This window comes from Prunus persica, chromosome G6 (assembly GCF_000346465.2).
Source record: "Prunus persica cultivar Lovell chromosome G6, Prunus_persica_NCBIv2, whole genome shotgun sequence".
Lineage (NCBI taxonomy): Eukaryota > Viridiplantae > Streptophyta > Magnoliopsida > Rosales > Rosaceae > Prunus > Prunus persica.
Genome location: NC_034014.1, coordinates 19,610,833 through 19,627,450, shown reverse-complemented (window position 1 = coordinate 19,627,450; position 16,618 = coordinate 19,610,833). Strand labels below are relative to the sequence as shown.

General features: G+C 39.3%; 1 protein-coding gene across 1 annotated transcript; it reads right to left on the bottom strand.

The window, feature by feature from the left end:
- Positions 250–9,588, bottom strand: LOC18773983 (calmodulin-binding transcription activator 3). The gene is made up of 13 exons (XM_020566022.1): positions 9,257–9,588; positions 7,442–7,561; positions 6,697–6,812; positions 5,798–5,886; positions 5,458–5,500; positions 4,727–4,934; positions 4,461–4,574; positions 4,023–4,348; positions 2,686–3,249; positions 1,814–2,505; positions 1,111–1,690; positions 643–966; positions 250–554 (listed from the first exon to the last, which is right to left on the bottom strand). The coding sequence occupies exons 1-13, from the start codon at positions 9,357–9,359 to the stop codon at positions 438–440; spliced, it is 3,396 nt and encodes a 1,131-aa protein (XP_020421611.1). The 5' UTR covers positions 9,360–9,588; the 3' UTR covers positions 250–437.

The window sequence follows — 16,618 nt, the reverse complement described above, 5'->3', positions numbered from 1 at the left end:
TCACTAACGCCGAAATCACACAAAATCCATGATTTGAATAATTTTGTTTTATAAACTCTAAGACTGAAATATGAGTATTTGAAGAAACCGGATTTGGATCCACGGATCAATCCTCGAGTGCAAGTAGGAGCCCCATGATAGATTTGTAGCACTAGGGCCATATTTCCATGGCTATGGCAAGGTGCTCTTACAACATTTTTCTCAGAACATTAAACGGGAGGTGAAAAAACAACATGCAACGCAATGAGGTGGACAAAAATTAACAACATAAACTCATTATGTTTAACTTTCTTAGATAAATAAATTTTCTAAACATATACAAGAGCATTAAAACATGCTTCTAGACCACCGGTGAATAAATTAAATGCCAAAGCATGTACTGATACTAATGCACTGCAGATTTTACAAGAGGATATCATAGGGTTAACCAGAGATCACTATGGACCTGCTGTAGGCATGAAAATGTCTTCATCCAACAATTCTGCAAAATCTATGAGATCATCATCCATATCAGCTCTCCCTTCTGAACTATTCGCAGCACTATCACATACCACCTGCAATGTCATTGAAATTAGAGAATTCATTCAACAAAAAACAAATGCTTTATAGCCCAAGTGGGCAAGAAGAGAGGCTCTTCTTTACCTTGGTTTCCTTTATCTCAGTAACAACATTAAGTAGCCGACGGTATTGATCTCTTGCTTCAGGATATTGAACCATGGACTTCACCCTAGCAAGGGCCTTTTGCAACCTTTCCTCATTTTGCTTCCTTCCTTCTTTCAGTAAATCATAATCATCATCCTTCGAGGATGAAACTTGTATGCTGGGGCCCTCAATAAGTGGCTCTGACTTGAACCCACGCAATCCACTTCCTTTTCGTCTCCAACGCAAAATAATCTTCTCTACAATTCCTACGGACCACACTATCTTTCTGTAGTTTTTCCTCACCTGGTGGCCTCTTACATGAGCCTTTTATCAATAAATTAGAAGTTAGATTTCAAGACTGGATTTGAGTAAGGAACAATGCCTATGTGAGAAATATGGGGAAGATAAAACGCCTGAAAAATTGAAGTAGACCACAATCCTTATTAACAAGAGAATCATGACAAATACCTGAATTTTGACAATACGTTGTCGGATTATCAAATAGTCTTTTCTACCCTTCCAACTACGGAACTTATTTTGAATTCGTATTGCAGCAGCATCAACATGCTCATCACGTTTCCCTGGCTTATGTGACTTCACTGCAATGAGTGACAGTGCATGTTCATCTGAAATTCCAAATTCATTGCCACCATATTCTTTCAACTGCTTCCTCTGAAAAGATTTTACCCTGAACACTTGATGAATACGAGCAGCAGCTTGGGTGGCATTACAGACAGCAGTTAAAGTATCCCTCAGGGAAAGCCCATCCGTTAAATCCCCATTCCCGATAGGAGTTGCAATTCGTTCTGAAACTGTTTGTACTGCATTGGCTCCTGAAATCCCAGCATTATTGCCTTCCTTGATGTCCAAATTAAGAGATGAAAGGTGGGCGCTCAAAGCAGATTCTGCAAGATAACCAGCAATTCCTTTGTGGCCCTCTGCAGAAGCTAGGTCTGCAGGTGTTCTGCCAGTAGGGTATTTGGTACTTGGATCTGTTAATGCTCCGGGAGCTGCACCAAGAGAGATGAGGGAAGCAACTGTGCGTTCTCTGATATTAATTACAAGAAAATAAGGAAACAAAACACGTTAAAATCAGACAAAACTAAATAAATAAGTCAAGAATGAAGATAATATCTAATAAACTGAAAGAAAGAGTTTATAAGGTGCTCACCTGCCACAAGAAGCTGCCCAATGAAGAGCCGTCCATCCATTCACATCACGAAAATTGACACTGACTCCGGCAGTTATTGTGGGCAGCAAGACCCAATCATAGCCAAGAGCTGCTCCAAAATGTAACACACCTTGGCCATCCTCGTCTAGTACACTAGGGCCTTTCCCACCAACAGCCAGCTTCTGTAAGAGCCACACATGCAACTTCTCTTTAAGTAGCTGATGAAGCAACTGCTCCTCTACTCTCTCCGAGGAAAAGTCTTCATCTGAGGTAAGCTGTAGCATCCTGTCCCACTCACCATTGTCATTTTTCAGCAATGAATCAATTTTATTGATCAACACCGAATTCTCTGCCAGACTGTTGGGATCAAAAGTTGGAGACGTAGAGCTTAGAGACAACAATTTTCCAAACCGCATACTAAGTATATCGTTTGTGCAGCCACTGTTATCATCTTTAGCATCATAATCCGGAATTTGGCCAACTCGGTATTCAAATTCCCTCACTTCACTACACGCTAGCCTATTGGAACATGTCACATAGAATGGAACCCTCCCAGCCTTATGGACGGGTGTATAACAACGAAGAACACCATCTGCTATAACCTCAGCACGAACTTCAACTTCCCCAAACATACATGACCATTTACAAGCTTCTGCTTGTTGACTCTTCAAGAATCTTCCTGTGATCAGAACCTGCACAAATTGAGGACTAAATGAGACAATTCTGTGATACTTGAGAAACTAAACTAGAATATAACTCTTACACAAAAGTACAGCTCTCTTTAAATCCCTTGGTTGTTTCCCACCAAGATCAGATGATGCATTCAAAGATGTATTTGATACAGTTGCAGGGAAGATTAAATTATACATTACCTTGATTTCAGAGTTTTCATATGCCCAGTTTGGTGAAAAATCAATAATGCTAAAGAGCTGGTCTTGGGAAAGAGAAGGCCCCAGCATATAGCTATCCAAGCGTACTTGCAGGGGAACACTGGACTCATCAACCCCATTCTCACTTTCAACAGTATCCCAGTAGGTCTCAGAATTGGACTGTGTTTGTGTGTCATCCACATCTCCAAGTTCTCTACTCATCCATCGGTTGAAACTGTCAAGCTTCTTCAAGCCTTCAGTGAATGGGCCATCTAACAAAGGCTTTATAGCAGAAGCGTGATTGGCTTTTCCCTCTATGGTCTCATTTCTCTTTGAAATGGACTTTAGATAATATTCTTGCTCAGTGGTTGAAGGCTGTATTTGAAGGTCATTTGGTATAGAATAATCATTTGTCTTATCAGAATTCATATGGCAAGGCGCTAGAGAATTGAGTAAATTAGCAGCATTGAGTCCTTCATGGAAGCTGGAGACATCATCTACTGTATTTGAATGCAAGTTCCGATCCATAAGCCAGCTGGATGAACATGATGAGTTTTCTTCCAAAGTCTGTTGGAAAGTCAAACTAAAGTATGAACAAACAGAAAAATTTGGAAAGACAAAAGTAATCCATAAAGGAGAGCACTACTAGTGCTCCCCATTAAACGTGCTGCAGGGGTGCTAAGTGTTGGAAGGGGAACCCAAATAGCGCTCCCCTCCATAAACTGTGTATTCTGAGTATGCTTATATAACCAACTATTGCATATAATATAATTATTTAAATTACCAGTACCAAGCTACACAATTTTGAAATCATTAGGTAGGATTTGAGGACTTTGGCAACACTTCCCATACCTAATTACATTGATAATTTTCATCAATTTATAATTTCATTCAAAATAAGTTCTAGAAACTTGGCAATATCAGAAATAATTTAAAAACTGACATCTCAAAAATTTGTTAGTAACAGTTTGAAACAACGAGACATCAAATATTTGTAGAACCCCCTGCCTAATTAGGTTTGACCATGTGTATAGCTTTCTTATGCATAACCAGAATCAGTATAACTTGCTTCCATGATCTTTAATATTGTCACTGTAAATTAATTCTAAAAATATAAAAACTCAAAACTGTTGAGAAAATATCTTTTATGGTGAAACCATATAAAACAAATTCCATCACCATCTATATCTATCCATGTCCCACCAGATTTCACTTGTGAATGAAACATCAGATTCCCAGACGTATCTACCATCCTTAAATACACATGAATTTGCAATTCCATAGCCCTAGAATTAAAAAATTTGTTGCCAGCATTAAATGTGTAAGTAACTTATCCTTACCTGCCAACCTTGTTGGACCCTTGGTTTACTCTCACACATCTGCTTTTTCTCAAAACTGTCTGTGAAAAGGTGCCCAAGCATCCCATTTTCTTGCTTAGAGATAATCCCCATCGTATCAGAATGTGTTGCTGAAAATGATGGCTGAAAAGACAAAGACTGAAATCCAGTAGCACTGTTTTCCAGGGCAGCCTCCCATAGCGAAGAGTTAAGATTTTTGGTGGGCTCATAGTTAACACCAGCATCATTACCATCTTCCCTCTTGTATGCTTGAGTAAGTGAGCCAAAATTCACCCCAGGAATGGCTGACAATTTTTCTTGATAATTATCTGTTATCATACCATGAAGTTGGTATTCCATTTAATTCAACAAATAGTAGCCATTTAAAAGCACTCATCCATTGAGACGGACAGATTTTGAAATATAAGGAAAAAAGTTTACTTGAAAACGACATTGGATAGAATGCATCAGAGAATCCAGCATTGATCTTCTCAGCCTTAGGCTGTAGTAATTCGAGAAAAGGTTGTAACCGGGAACTTGCTTGGTGATCATATGCTGCACCATATACCAAGTTAAAATATTGATAACAAGAAGAAATATATATAATGTGCAGCTGGAAAATGAATTAAAAGGTTTAGTTCCTGCAAAATATTTATAAAAATAAAAGGAATTTTGACAAACTGCAGAAAAAGAAATGTACAACTCACCTGATTCAGCATCTTCAAATTCTGATGCCTGAGCACTACTCAAGCTTGTTGTATCTGTAGCTTGGGAACGCATTTGGAAAGTATTTGGATTGAAACTAGAAGAAACAGAATTTTCCATCTCAGAATTGAGTGCAATTTCTTCAGTTTCATGGGAATAAGGAACAGCTTCTTCAGTTCCCTTAGTATGGTTAAAGTTTGTCCTATTTCCCTGAACAAGTTATAAAAATAAAAGTGAATACCCAGAACATGGATATCCATTAGGAAAATAAAAAATTAACACGGTAATGAAATTAAGCTTGTATATTCATATTAATTTGTAAGCACATTAAGGCCTGAATCACACAAATGACAACAAGAAATGCACAAGTATCCTATAGTCAAACACTAGATAGCATGAGTGTAAGAATTAAATCCATGAATCAGATATTTCAGATTGATTTGGATTTAAGCAAGTGGACCCACTTTTACTAAAGCCCTTGAAAACTTCTCATTTTCTTCAGATGATGATCCTTTTACACTAAGTGCCTACTTTATCAGCATTGATTCAAACATGGATCACATCTTGGATCCAATTATTAAAAATACACTAGGTTTGTATAACATCGTCAGTTTTACCTTGAAATGGTATAACGATAACTCCTATGTTAAAATGATAATAACATAAAGGGTGGAAGGATCTCAATAACTAAATGGGAAAACCACAAGAATGAAACGATAGAATAAAGCATGACCTTAACTTCCCGGTAGTGGACGAGAACTATGTGTTGCAGATCCCTGCAGCAATGACCAAGTAGGTCAGACATGCAAATAAAATTTCACCATTATTGAATCATTAGCATATGAGACTAAATGTTCATGTTCAAATGAGCAAGCAGTCATGGGAGCATGCCTGTACATGCAAACACATCCACAGAGAGAGAGAGAGAGAGAGAGAGAGAGAGAGAGAGAGAGAGAGAGAGAGAGAGAGAGAGAGAGAGAGAGAGAGAGAGAGAGAGATATATATATATATATATATATGCAAACTCCTAAGGCTTGAGAACAGAAATCTTTGATAGCAAAATACAAACTCACTCTTCAAGCATCCAATAACTGCGTCTTTGGAAATTTTCATTTTCTTCTCCATGGGCATAGTAGCAGTGCAACACATCAACACTTCCGGCCTGAAAGAAAGTCCAATATTATTCAACAAATATAACTAGAAAACAAAGGATTCCTAAACAAAGTAACTCTCGATGCAAGTTACAAAAAGTTGAGAAATCTTTAGTATCTAAATGTTATCACCTACCTAATGAAATTCTAAACCAAATTTCTTTCCCCACTGTTTTCCTAAGCAGCAATTTTATTCAGTTTGGTATCATTGCTTCTATGTACTTAATTTTGGCATTAAATAAGGGCGCAAGTGAGCTGCAGTAAGTTGAGCTTTGGACTGCACAGACTTGGCTAGCAAGATTTTTGTTGAACTGAAGCCTAACACCAGCCTTGAGGTTCAGCCCAAGCTTGGCTTTCTGAGAAATAAGAGTTTGAACTTAATTCATTGACTTTGATGATCCCATAATGGAGTGACCTCAATCTTAAATTCACCAAAAGACCTTCATGATACTCACACTCACAAGTGGACGGGCTGTTTGCATCCCTAACATCAAAGTTTATTGTTTTACAGAGAATTCGTGAATAATATAATCGCATAACCCTTATATACTTTAAATTTAAAACCACAATCTTGATTCAAATTGTAGTTTTTGACATTCAACATGACTGTTTTTTCCACATCAATCTTATCCCAGAGCTCTTCCTCCCTATGTAAGTTTGGTATCATTACTTTCCATCTTATGTCAAAATCCTTGGGTCATACAATAAAGTTACCCGAACAAAGCTCTTCAATATGCTCCAATCAAATTTCAAGCGGAAATTTGGCGTAATATATTTATATGTGCCATTTAAAACCTATGACACCATTCTTTGATGATTACCTTAAGCCTCTCATGGGCTTCCTTCACTGTCTTTCCATCTTTTTTTTTCCTCCAGTTATGGCCATCCTTCCTGAAATATCTAAGCACCTTCCGATCAAAAAGAAAAAGTGATCCACCTAAAACAAATTATGTGTGTCAAGCCACAGTAGGTTTTCATACATACCCAAATAAAACTAAAAACAATACAATCAAAGCAAGACGCACACCATATCTCAGCATACATCTCATAAAATTTAAAATTTGTACAGTATATGCAAAGTAAATACAATTACAACTTCATGCAATGCTAATATATATGACCTTAAAAAAAAAGCAACAGTTAGCCTTTATGCTAAAAAATAAATGCCAGTAACACCTACAAAAATCAAACCAAAAACAATACAAAACACAACTCCCGTGCCAGACGACAATGCAAAAGAGACAACTCCCATGCCATGTTTCAGAATTTGATTTTTCAAAATAGAAAACCAGGCCTATCCAATACTTTATCACGTACACAAACATATAGTAATAGCACAGCTGCACAATCTCAGATAGATCATTGTGAATGCAGAGGAACTACCACACAATTTCTACATAACAATAAGCCATGTTTGATGAAAATTTTTACAGATTACTAGCAGTTGAATTGAAAGACTAGCTTCATTTCAAAACTTTTCTAAAGTGCTACATTATCATGTGGCGGAAAGAAGGGACTTCAATAACAATATTTATTGCCAAATCTAATGCAGCTGAAAAATCATACCCGGTGGCATACTTGCAGGCTCTGAAGAAATGTGAAATTTTTTATAATTTCGAAGAATTTCACATATTTCAGCCGGGCGTAGCCAGCGATGTTTTGCTTCTAAGAGTATCTGTGCAATATCTGCATCCATCATATCACAATTAATAAAAATCCATATAAAATAGATAATCATATTTTAATGCTTCATTCATTGACATAAGAAAACCACATGACAACCAAGTGAGACACACAGAGAGAGAGAGAGAGAGAGAGAGAGAGAGAGATGATTTTAGACACTTAAAGCTAAAAAAAAGATAGATAATTTACAGGATGGAGTCCTCTAGACCTAGAGGCACACTTGTGGACACCAACTTCAAATATAATCATCAAAAGGGTTCAGTCATCATGAAAAAGACCATTCACTCCACCCCCAAGCAGAAAATGTGATCTAAGCACCCTATTTATGGAAGCTGCAGGGGTGGGTTGGGGGGCCATGGCCAAACCTAGCTTTTACCACCTTCCTGCCTTTGCAATTTGACCCACCCCTCATGTCAATTTTAAATACTTCGACTCACCAACTTTGTTATATATTTCAAGATTACTAAGAAGGGTAAAGGACATGTTCGGTAGGTTTGTAGAAATGGACTTTAAGAATTTGGTAGGATAATTCAAGAAGGTGAAATAAAACCTACAATATGACTGACTACCAAAAGATTATCTGAAAAGATGAATGGATTGATGATAGTCTTTAGAAAATGTGAAAGGAGGATTGCTAATTTCTAGCTTCCTTAGGCTTAAGGAAAAAATAAGAAGCATGGAAGAGACGTTTTACCATGTCACACTCTCTCAAGCAATCTATTTGGCCAAAATGTAAGAAATAGCATTAGAGGGAACTCAAGTGCTAATCCAATGGTCAGCATCAGTAATAGACAATTCTGCTTGAGAACCTTGGTCACTCATAGTGACCAAATTTCCTGATTTTATTCTTGCGGACTCGGATAGTATGGACGGGTGAGGTACCTTGTCATTTCCTAAAGAATTAAGAGCAATTAGAAATGGCTAGCTGCTGTTGTTGATGCGGATGTCATGTCAGAGCTAGCTGCACTATTAAGCTGTGTCAGTGGTGAGTGACTACTTCTACTGCTTTGCATTAGGGATGCTGCTAAAGGATCTAAGAGCCTATGTTTTGATTAGGAGCTACGAAGCTTTCTTCTTGAATTCCTAATCGATGCCAGGCTGAGTTTTGCTGACTTAAATTTGAACTCTTGATTCAAAGTTTTATTAGTCCAACTCAAAACCCTTGAATAAGATTAGAATAGAGTTTTAGATAAGATGAGTTCGGAAAAGTTATCTTGCTACTTGATTGGTTTCTGTGCTAGCAGATTTTATAAATTCACTGCAGCTCTAGCCAATGATTTCCAATGAAAATTGAGATTTTTTTCCTCAAACTGAAGCTTCCTTCCAAAGGAAAATAATACCAAGTATGTGGTACTCAAGACCGGATTAGACTCAATTGTGACCCTGATTAGATGAAACAGTCTACACGCTGGCTGGAATTGAACACCGTGTTTCAATTCTCAATAGCATTTTCATGGCTTAGCAAAAGAAAAACTATAAATCAACAATATCTTGAAAAGAAAATAAACAAATATGTTTACTAGTAAAAATATCATTTTCCTAAGGAAAACGAAAGTAGCAAAGGACACAACAGAAAACCAGAATTCAACTTGGATCAAAATATTCATATAAACAAGTAACACATGAAAATGAGAAATAAATCACACACAAAAAAAAAAAAAAAACCAGAAAAAATGACTACAGAAAAACATAACTGACCCAACTGATTGCCAAGACCATAGCGCTTGGTATCCGCCATGAACTCGATGCGTGTTGTAGTCACTGAAATCCCACAACCAGAGCCAACTTGTATCTCATACATAGGCCATAGCCAACAAGCCAAAAAAAGTGACTGCTCTTTGATCTGAAGGGTGTGGCAACAAAAAGACAAAAAGGCTTAGCCTTTAGGGAATGATGAAAGCGTGTGATGAAGATTGCAAAAATAGAAGGAGAAATTTTTAGAGTGAGTTTTGGGAAGAAATATGAAAGGAAAGTTTAGAAAGAGAGTTCGTAAAGGAAGGTTCTGAGGAAGGTGAATGAAAAATGCAGGCACGAATGGAAAGCAGAGCAATTTAGGACAGTAATTATTTGACTCGTTACCACTCCACTCAGCCACTCAGTCACTCTTTTGTGTGTGAATGAGGACAATGACTAATTGACTATTTATTTTACTCTGTATGTTGTGTTGGGTTGTCAATATAATACTTGGCCCACTTTTTTTGACGTCAATCCTGGCTGGGATTTTTTCGTCAATCCGGGATTTTGCGCTTCTCTTTCCTTTTGTGCCTTTTCAAATTTATTTTTCTTTTCAAATTTATCTTTTTTGAATACCAATGATAGATTTTGGGATTTTCTTACACACATATTATCAAAAGTTATAGGAGTTCAAACTTGAAGTCATTGGTTTAGGACTCTTTTCTATTGTGCTAGACCCCGTTGGCAATATTTTTTTTCATTACTAAATGTACTAAAACTTCAAAGCAAAATCTATATTAGTTTAAGGGGAATGCATGCGTAAGCAACAACAAGCTCAAGGGGAATGAAGGCAGCGGCGGCGGCATGGAAGATCTGGCAGGACGGGAGAGGTCCTTGTATATATGTTCAATGGAGTTGAAGCAAATGGTTGTTTCTTACGTTAACCATACCATTGCATTGAGCGATTTGTTATCATCGTTATAGTCCTACCTTAGTCCCAATCCTAACTATTTTAGGAATTTTTCATTCAGAGACAAATGCTTGAGTTGTTTTAAAGGCAATAGTAAATTACGATTTATGGTTTCTATGGCTAGAGAGTATATTCCCGACTTTATGGGTTACAGTGTCTTCTGATCCAAAATTCTTTTTGCAGGCAATGTGAAACCCCATACCACTCGCCACACTCATCTTTGGTTTTTCAAAAGATATCCTAGCTCCTTATATGAGTGATTTGGACCAGCTCTGTATGAAGAAAATTCATGAGTATAAGACGGTGTCCACTTATCTTATGCAACTATGGGCCCTAGAATTCTTGTCTTCACCACTCTTCATTTTCCTGAGGTGCTTAGCTTTGACGTCAAAAAAGACGACCCACAATAGGAAACACTCGCCGTTCTTAGTCCTTTGTTCTCTAATGGTCCTTTTCCCTTTCACGGAACATATTTATTTGTGGACTATGACGAAGAGTCTTTCATGTTTACCTATCAGTATTATCTATGCTCACCTAATGAGATTATAGTATACACCGTTTCCGATGATGATTCTTCAGAAACAATCACAACTTTGCAGCTGCCAATTATTCTTGGTGAATTTCATACGCCGTATAATACTATAGTTATGTGCATGTATGTGGGCCAAAAGTATACTTTATAATCACTTTATTCTCCTGCCTAGCTACTTATTCCAACCTTAAAGTGATCAAGAGGATGTGGGTTATTATCTTAACATATGAACTCACACCCAAGATAGAAGTAGTCAAAAGGGACGTCAAACTTGTGGCTACTCACTTCTTTGTGCACAAAATTTAACGTTTATTTTCTTATAGTAGTGGTGGTATCATCATGTGTGATATAGTGGGGTTGATAATGGTAAGAAGTTGGTGAGGTGATGGTGGCATTAATGCTAGTGGGGTGGTCGCAATAATGGTAGTGGGTGGTGGTGGAGTGATGGTGATGACATTGGTAGTAGGGGGTGGTTATGGTGACAATCATGGTGGCGGTGGTGGCCATGGGAAGGTGATGGAAGGGGTGGTGAAGGTGGTGGTGACAGCGATGGTCATGGAAAGATCGCAGTGTTCGTGACGGTGAAGGTTGTGGTCATTGCCACGTCAATGTGATGGTGGTAGAGATGGTGGAGTTGTGATGGCATACATGATTATTTTATTGTGTTAAGACTCTCACTCTCTTGGAAGTTTAGAAATGACAACCATTTAGATTGAATTTAAAACTAAAATTATGAGCTCCAAATTCCATATTTTTTTCCACATGTAATTTCTAAATTTCTTTGTTGCTGCCATTTTAAAATGAACTAAAAGCTTGAGTTGTGTCCACAAACAAACCAAGGCGATCCAATCCTAGCTTGAGATTGAAAAAATCATTTGAGTTAAGTTTAGGCTGAATTGACACCGCTTGGTGTTGATTCTGATGAATTTAATATTGTATCTATGAAAAATTCTTTCCAAAATGGGCATCTCGTTGTTTGTGTGGCTTCTATGGTTTATGATCTCTCTTTAACATTGAAGCAAAGGAATTTCGGTTTAAGGTTTATGATCTCTCCTTTGGGGGGTCAATCCTGATTACTGAAAGGGTTAGAGAGCGTCTGTTTCATGTGTCCCTCGAGCTTAAGTGTGCGAATTGGTTGGTCAAATAGTTGAAGGTGCTATTGGAAAACAATGATTTGTGTTTTTTCCGTCAGATCAAAGGAGACTCATATCAGGTGTGGGTGGAGAAGCTTCTTAACGGGAAGGGTACTCACATGCGACGGACAAAATGTGTTTGCGGTGTTGTCAAGTCAATGGTTGTTCCTCAGGGTCGAAACAACTTTGGTTGGGCTTTGATGAAAGAAAACTTAGAGGTCATTTTGATTGGGCGATCCACCTCGAACAGAGTCAACCCATCAAACGACTTTGATTGCATTATTTCGTGCGGCAATGACAGGGTGTTTGGCAAAACTTACAAGGAGGCGGTAGAAAATGTGATTGGAAAGGTTTCAAACAACAACTCAAGGGTGAATTCCGTGGAACCTCAAGTGACTGATGAGGTCTCTGGTTTTCCCTGGGGCAAGTGTGGTGGTTTGTGAAAGACAGGTGGTTCACCAGTCTTGGAATGACATTGCAAAGGCTGTATCTGGTTGGCTTGAGAAAGAGGTTGGGATTTTCCATTATCAGAATAACAGAGCTTTCTTTGTTTGTGATAATATGGAGGAAGCTCAGTGGCGTGCAAGGGTGGGAAAAGTATTGATGGAAGGGTCTTTTGACTTGCTTCTGTATTCTTGGAAATAAAGTCTGGGAAATAATTTGAGGAAGGTGGTGAGCAATGGGGGATGGATTGCAATAACTGGACTACCACTCCATTGGTGGTCCTTAAAATTCTTCAACCGAATTGGTGAGGCGTGTGGAGGGTTAATTGAAGTTGACTTGAGGACTTCAAACTTTGCGTATCCGATTAATGCAAAATTAAGAGTTAGAACTAATGAGATTGGTCTCCTTCCTAGCGACTTGAGAATTGCAAATGACGGCGAGGTTCACTTCGTCCAAATTAGGCCATTGTCGCCGGCAATCCATTCTCATCTCAAACCTAAGCCTCATCTTGCCGATCGGCGTCATGGCCTGAAGATGGCCTCTGATTTTTCCTTACCCACTGGGCGACGGTTTCTGACGCACGAGCAGTCATGTCATGGGTCAAGAAAGGCTTATAATTTCGGAAGTGACATGGTGGGTGGGGTTCGAGGCATTGAAATTAGAGGCATGGGGAACCATTCTGTGTCTCCTCTGGGCAAGGGGGAGGCCGCGGAGGAAGAGGGATGTAGGGAAGTGGGCATTAATGAGATGGGAAGGAATTTGCAGATAGGAAACCACGATAAAGCAGAATATTTAGCTAGGGGTCAACATGAAGGTATTAGGGGTGCAACACACATGCGACAGCTTAAAGTGGGTGGGCCTACTATGGCGGGGAGAAAGGTGGGCTTTCCTGTGGGTTCAAAATTTTTGACTGGGCCATGTGGTTTCAGGGGTTATGAGGGCACGACATTAATTGGGGACTGTTCTTGGGATGTTTTATTGGACATACCCAATAACTTTGGGCCCATACGTAATTTGGCTAAAGGGGGAGCTCTTTTGGGCTCAAACTTGGTTGTTGGGTCATTAGGTTAAATGGCTGCTAATTCGAGTATAAATGATATTGCTAGACAAAAAAATAAGGGCATTGTAGTTCTACCAACTTGCACCGATTCTATCTCTATAGGGGACTCGACTTTTTTCTTAAAGTATGGAGCTTCATCTGTCGGGGGACGACATCGGAATAGGGGTGACTCCCAACTTCGAATTGAACCTGTAGAGTATGGGGGAGATTCTAAGGCTGGGTCTTTCAACGCTGGAGTCGAAGACGAGGGTAAATCTTTTTACCAAATTATGTCGATTTTGAAGTTGAGGAGCTGTCTGCGTCGGACTCATCTGAAAGCATCGACATGTCTTCTGAAGATGAAAGGAAGAGAATGGATGTTTTTGAGAAGGACCCTGGCCTTCTGGCTAATTTTTTCGCTAATCGCGCCATCCCCATGGGTGAACCGAGTAAGGAGCAAGAGGTGGACTCTATCGGTATCGGCACCCAGATGTCAAAATCCATGAAAAAGCCGAAACTAAAATACTGTAGACGACAGCCAGATCGTCATAACAACGACAAAATTGGAGGGACAAAATCGAGGTGCTTGTTGTCCAAGTTGAATATCTCATTGGTCCCCCTCAAGAGAAACCTTTTCTAAGGGAACGGTGGGAAGAAGTTGGACTGTGCTGCTACTGGAGGTAGCACTAAGGCAAGGAAAGGTCGTGGGCATCCTGAAGTTGTTTAATAAAGATCATAAGTTGAAATGTCAGGGGGCTTGGAAGCAGGTCCAAGAGGTTGGCGTTGAAAAGTGAGTTAAGGCGTCTTAAGCCTGATATTGTTATCTTGCTTGAATCTAAAAAGATGGTGGTTGATCATAAGTTGGCTGCTTCTGTTTGGGTGGACAAAATTTAGACAGTGGGTTTTCTCCCCCTCATGGGGCAGTTCAGGGGGCATCGTTGTTTTTTGGAATACGTAAATAGTTTTTATGGTGAATTCAGTTGTGGAGGTGTTTTCGGTTTCAATCCAAATTGAAGAAATCGTAGGGAATTGTTGGTAGCTTTCCGGTATTTATGGTTCTTGCAAGCAGAGGGACAAAAGAAGTTTTTGGAAAGAGTTAGCGGACCTTTATGGTCTGTGCGGAGACAATTGGTGTCTGGGAGGGGATTTCAACGTCGTTAGGTTTAATTCTGAGAAATCTAACGGTGGAAGAGAAACAGTGAGTATGCGCGATTTTAATGGTTTCATACAGGAAACAAACCTGCTCGAACCTCGTCTACTAAATGCCTCTTTCACCTGGTATAATCTCTGAGTGTGAGTTGTTTGCAGAAGGTCAGACCGTTTTTTATTTACGGAAGGTTGGGAGAATTCGTTTTCCTTGGTTCGGCACAAGGCTTTGCCTAGGATTTTTTCTAACCACTACCTTATTGAATTGGATACTTCTAAGCTAAAGTGGGGTCCAGGGCCTTTTCGGTTCGAGAACTCTTGGTTGGAGCATTCGAACTTCAAGAGATTCCTTAAAGATTGGTGGAAGGAAGATCAAATTTTTGGCTGGGAAGGCTACAAAATTATGACTATACTCAAGTTACTAAAAACAAAGATGAAACTCTGGAGCAAGGAGGCAATCGGAAATATGGAGACTGCTAAGAGGGAGGCTAAAGTTAGATTGGCGGCCATTGATTTGCAAGAGGAGAGGGATGGTTTGGATGATGAGCTGAGAAAAGAGAGGGAGGATCTTCAATTTTTGGTGGGGGACATTATTTACAAAGAAGAAGTGAAAGAGAGACAGAGAGGCAAAGTTAAGTGGGCAAGGGATGAGATGGTAATACCAAATTTTTTCATATGATGGCCTAGGGTTATAGGAAAAGAAACTACATTGAGCAGTTGGAGAATGAGGACGGTGTTTCCATTGAGAATGAAATCGAGATTAAGTTGGAGGCTATTAAGTTTTTCAAGAATCTTTATAGCAACAATGACGAAGTAGGGTGGGGAGTGGAGGGTCTAAATTGGTGTCCCATTAGCTCTGAGAGGGCTGCTTGGGTCGAAAGGCCCTTCGAAGAGGTGGAGGTTTGTAATGCTGCGTTCGATTGTGGGAAAGATAAGTTTCCCGGAGAGGATGGGTTCACTTTATTTTTCTTTCAATCTTGTTGGGATATTGTCAAAGGTGATCTCATGAAGGTAATAGAGGACTTATATAATTCTGGAATTATCAACGTGGTCACTAATGAAATCTTAATCTGTCAGATCCCCAAAAAGAAAGATTCTGCCAAGGTTAGGGATTTTAGGCCAATAAGTTTGGTGACAAGCTTATATAAGGTGGTGTCTAAAGTTTTAGCTACAAGATTGAGAGAGGTGTTAGAGGAAACAATTTCAGCTACTCATGGAGCTTTTGTGAAAAATAGGCAAATTCTGGACGCTGTTTTAGTTGCTAATGAGGTTGTCTTGAAAGCCATGAAGCGGGATAAGGTGGGTTTGGTCTTTAAGATTGATTTTGATCATGCTTATGATCATGTAGAATGGAAAGTGGTCGATGAGGTTATGGATAGGAAGGGTTTTGGTGGGAGATGGAGGAGTTGGATTATGGGCTATCTGCAATATGTCAATTTTTTTGTCATGATCAATGGTCGGCCGATGGGCAAATTTTTGGCTACTAGAGGGGTGAGACAAGGGGATCCGTCATCCCCCTTTTTGTTCACTCTAGTTATTGATGTTTTGAGTAGGCTTATGGAGAAGGCTCAAGAGTTTAACTTGATTCATGGTCTGTCTACTGGAAGGGACAATGTGGAGGTTTCTCCTCTCCAATTCGCTGATGATACTATTTTTCTTATCGGGGATAAAAAGGAGTACTGGTTTAATTTGTTGGGCTTATTGGATTTTTTTTGCCTTATCTCCGGCTTGAAAATCAATAAATCTAAGTGTTCTCTGTGGGGATTAGGCGCAGTCCTTCTTACCTCAATCGCTTAGCTGGTGGTCAGGGGTGTGCTGTGGGGGACTGGCCTATGAAGCACTTGGGTCTCCCTCTCGGTGGTAATTCCAGAGCTATTGTTTTTTGGGACCCGGTGCTCGAGAAGATTCAAAGGAGACTCCAAAAGTGGAAAAGAGTATTTCTCTCTAGAGGGGTAGGTTAACGTTGATACAAGCTATGTTAAGTAGCATCCCTACTTATTATATGTCTCTGTTTAAAATGCCAGCCAATGTTGTTAACAAATTGGAGAAGCTTATGAGATCCTTTTTATGGGAAGGTGTGGAGGAAGGAAAGAGGGATCATTTGGTTAAATAGGAGCGGATG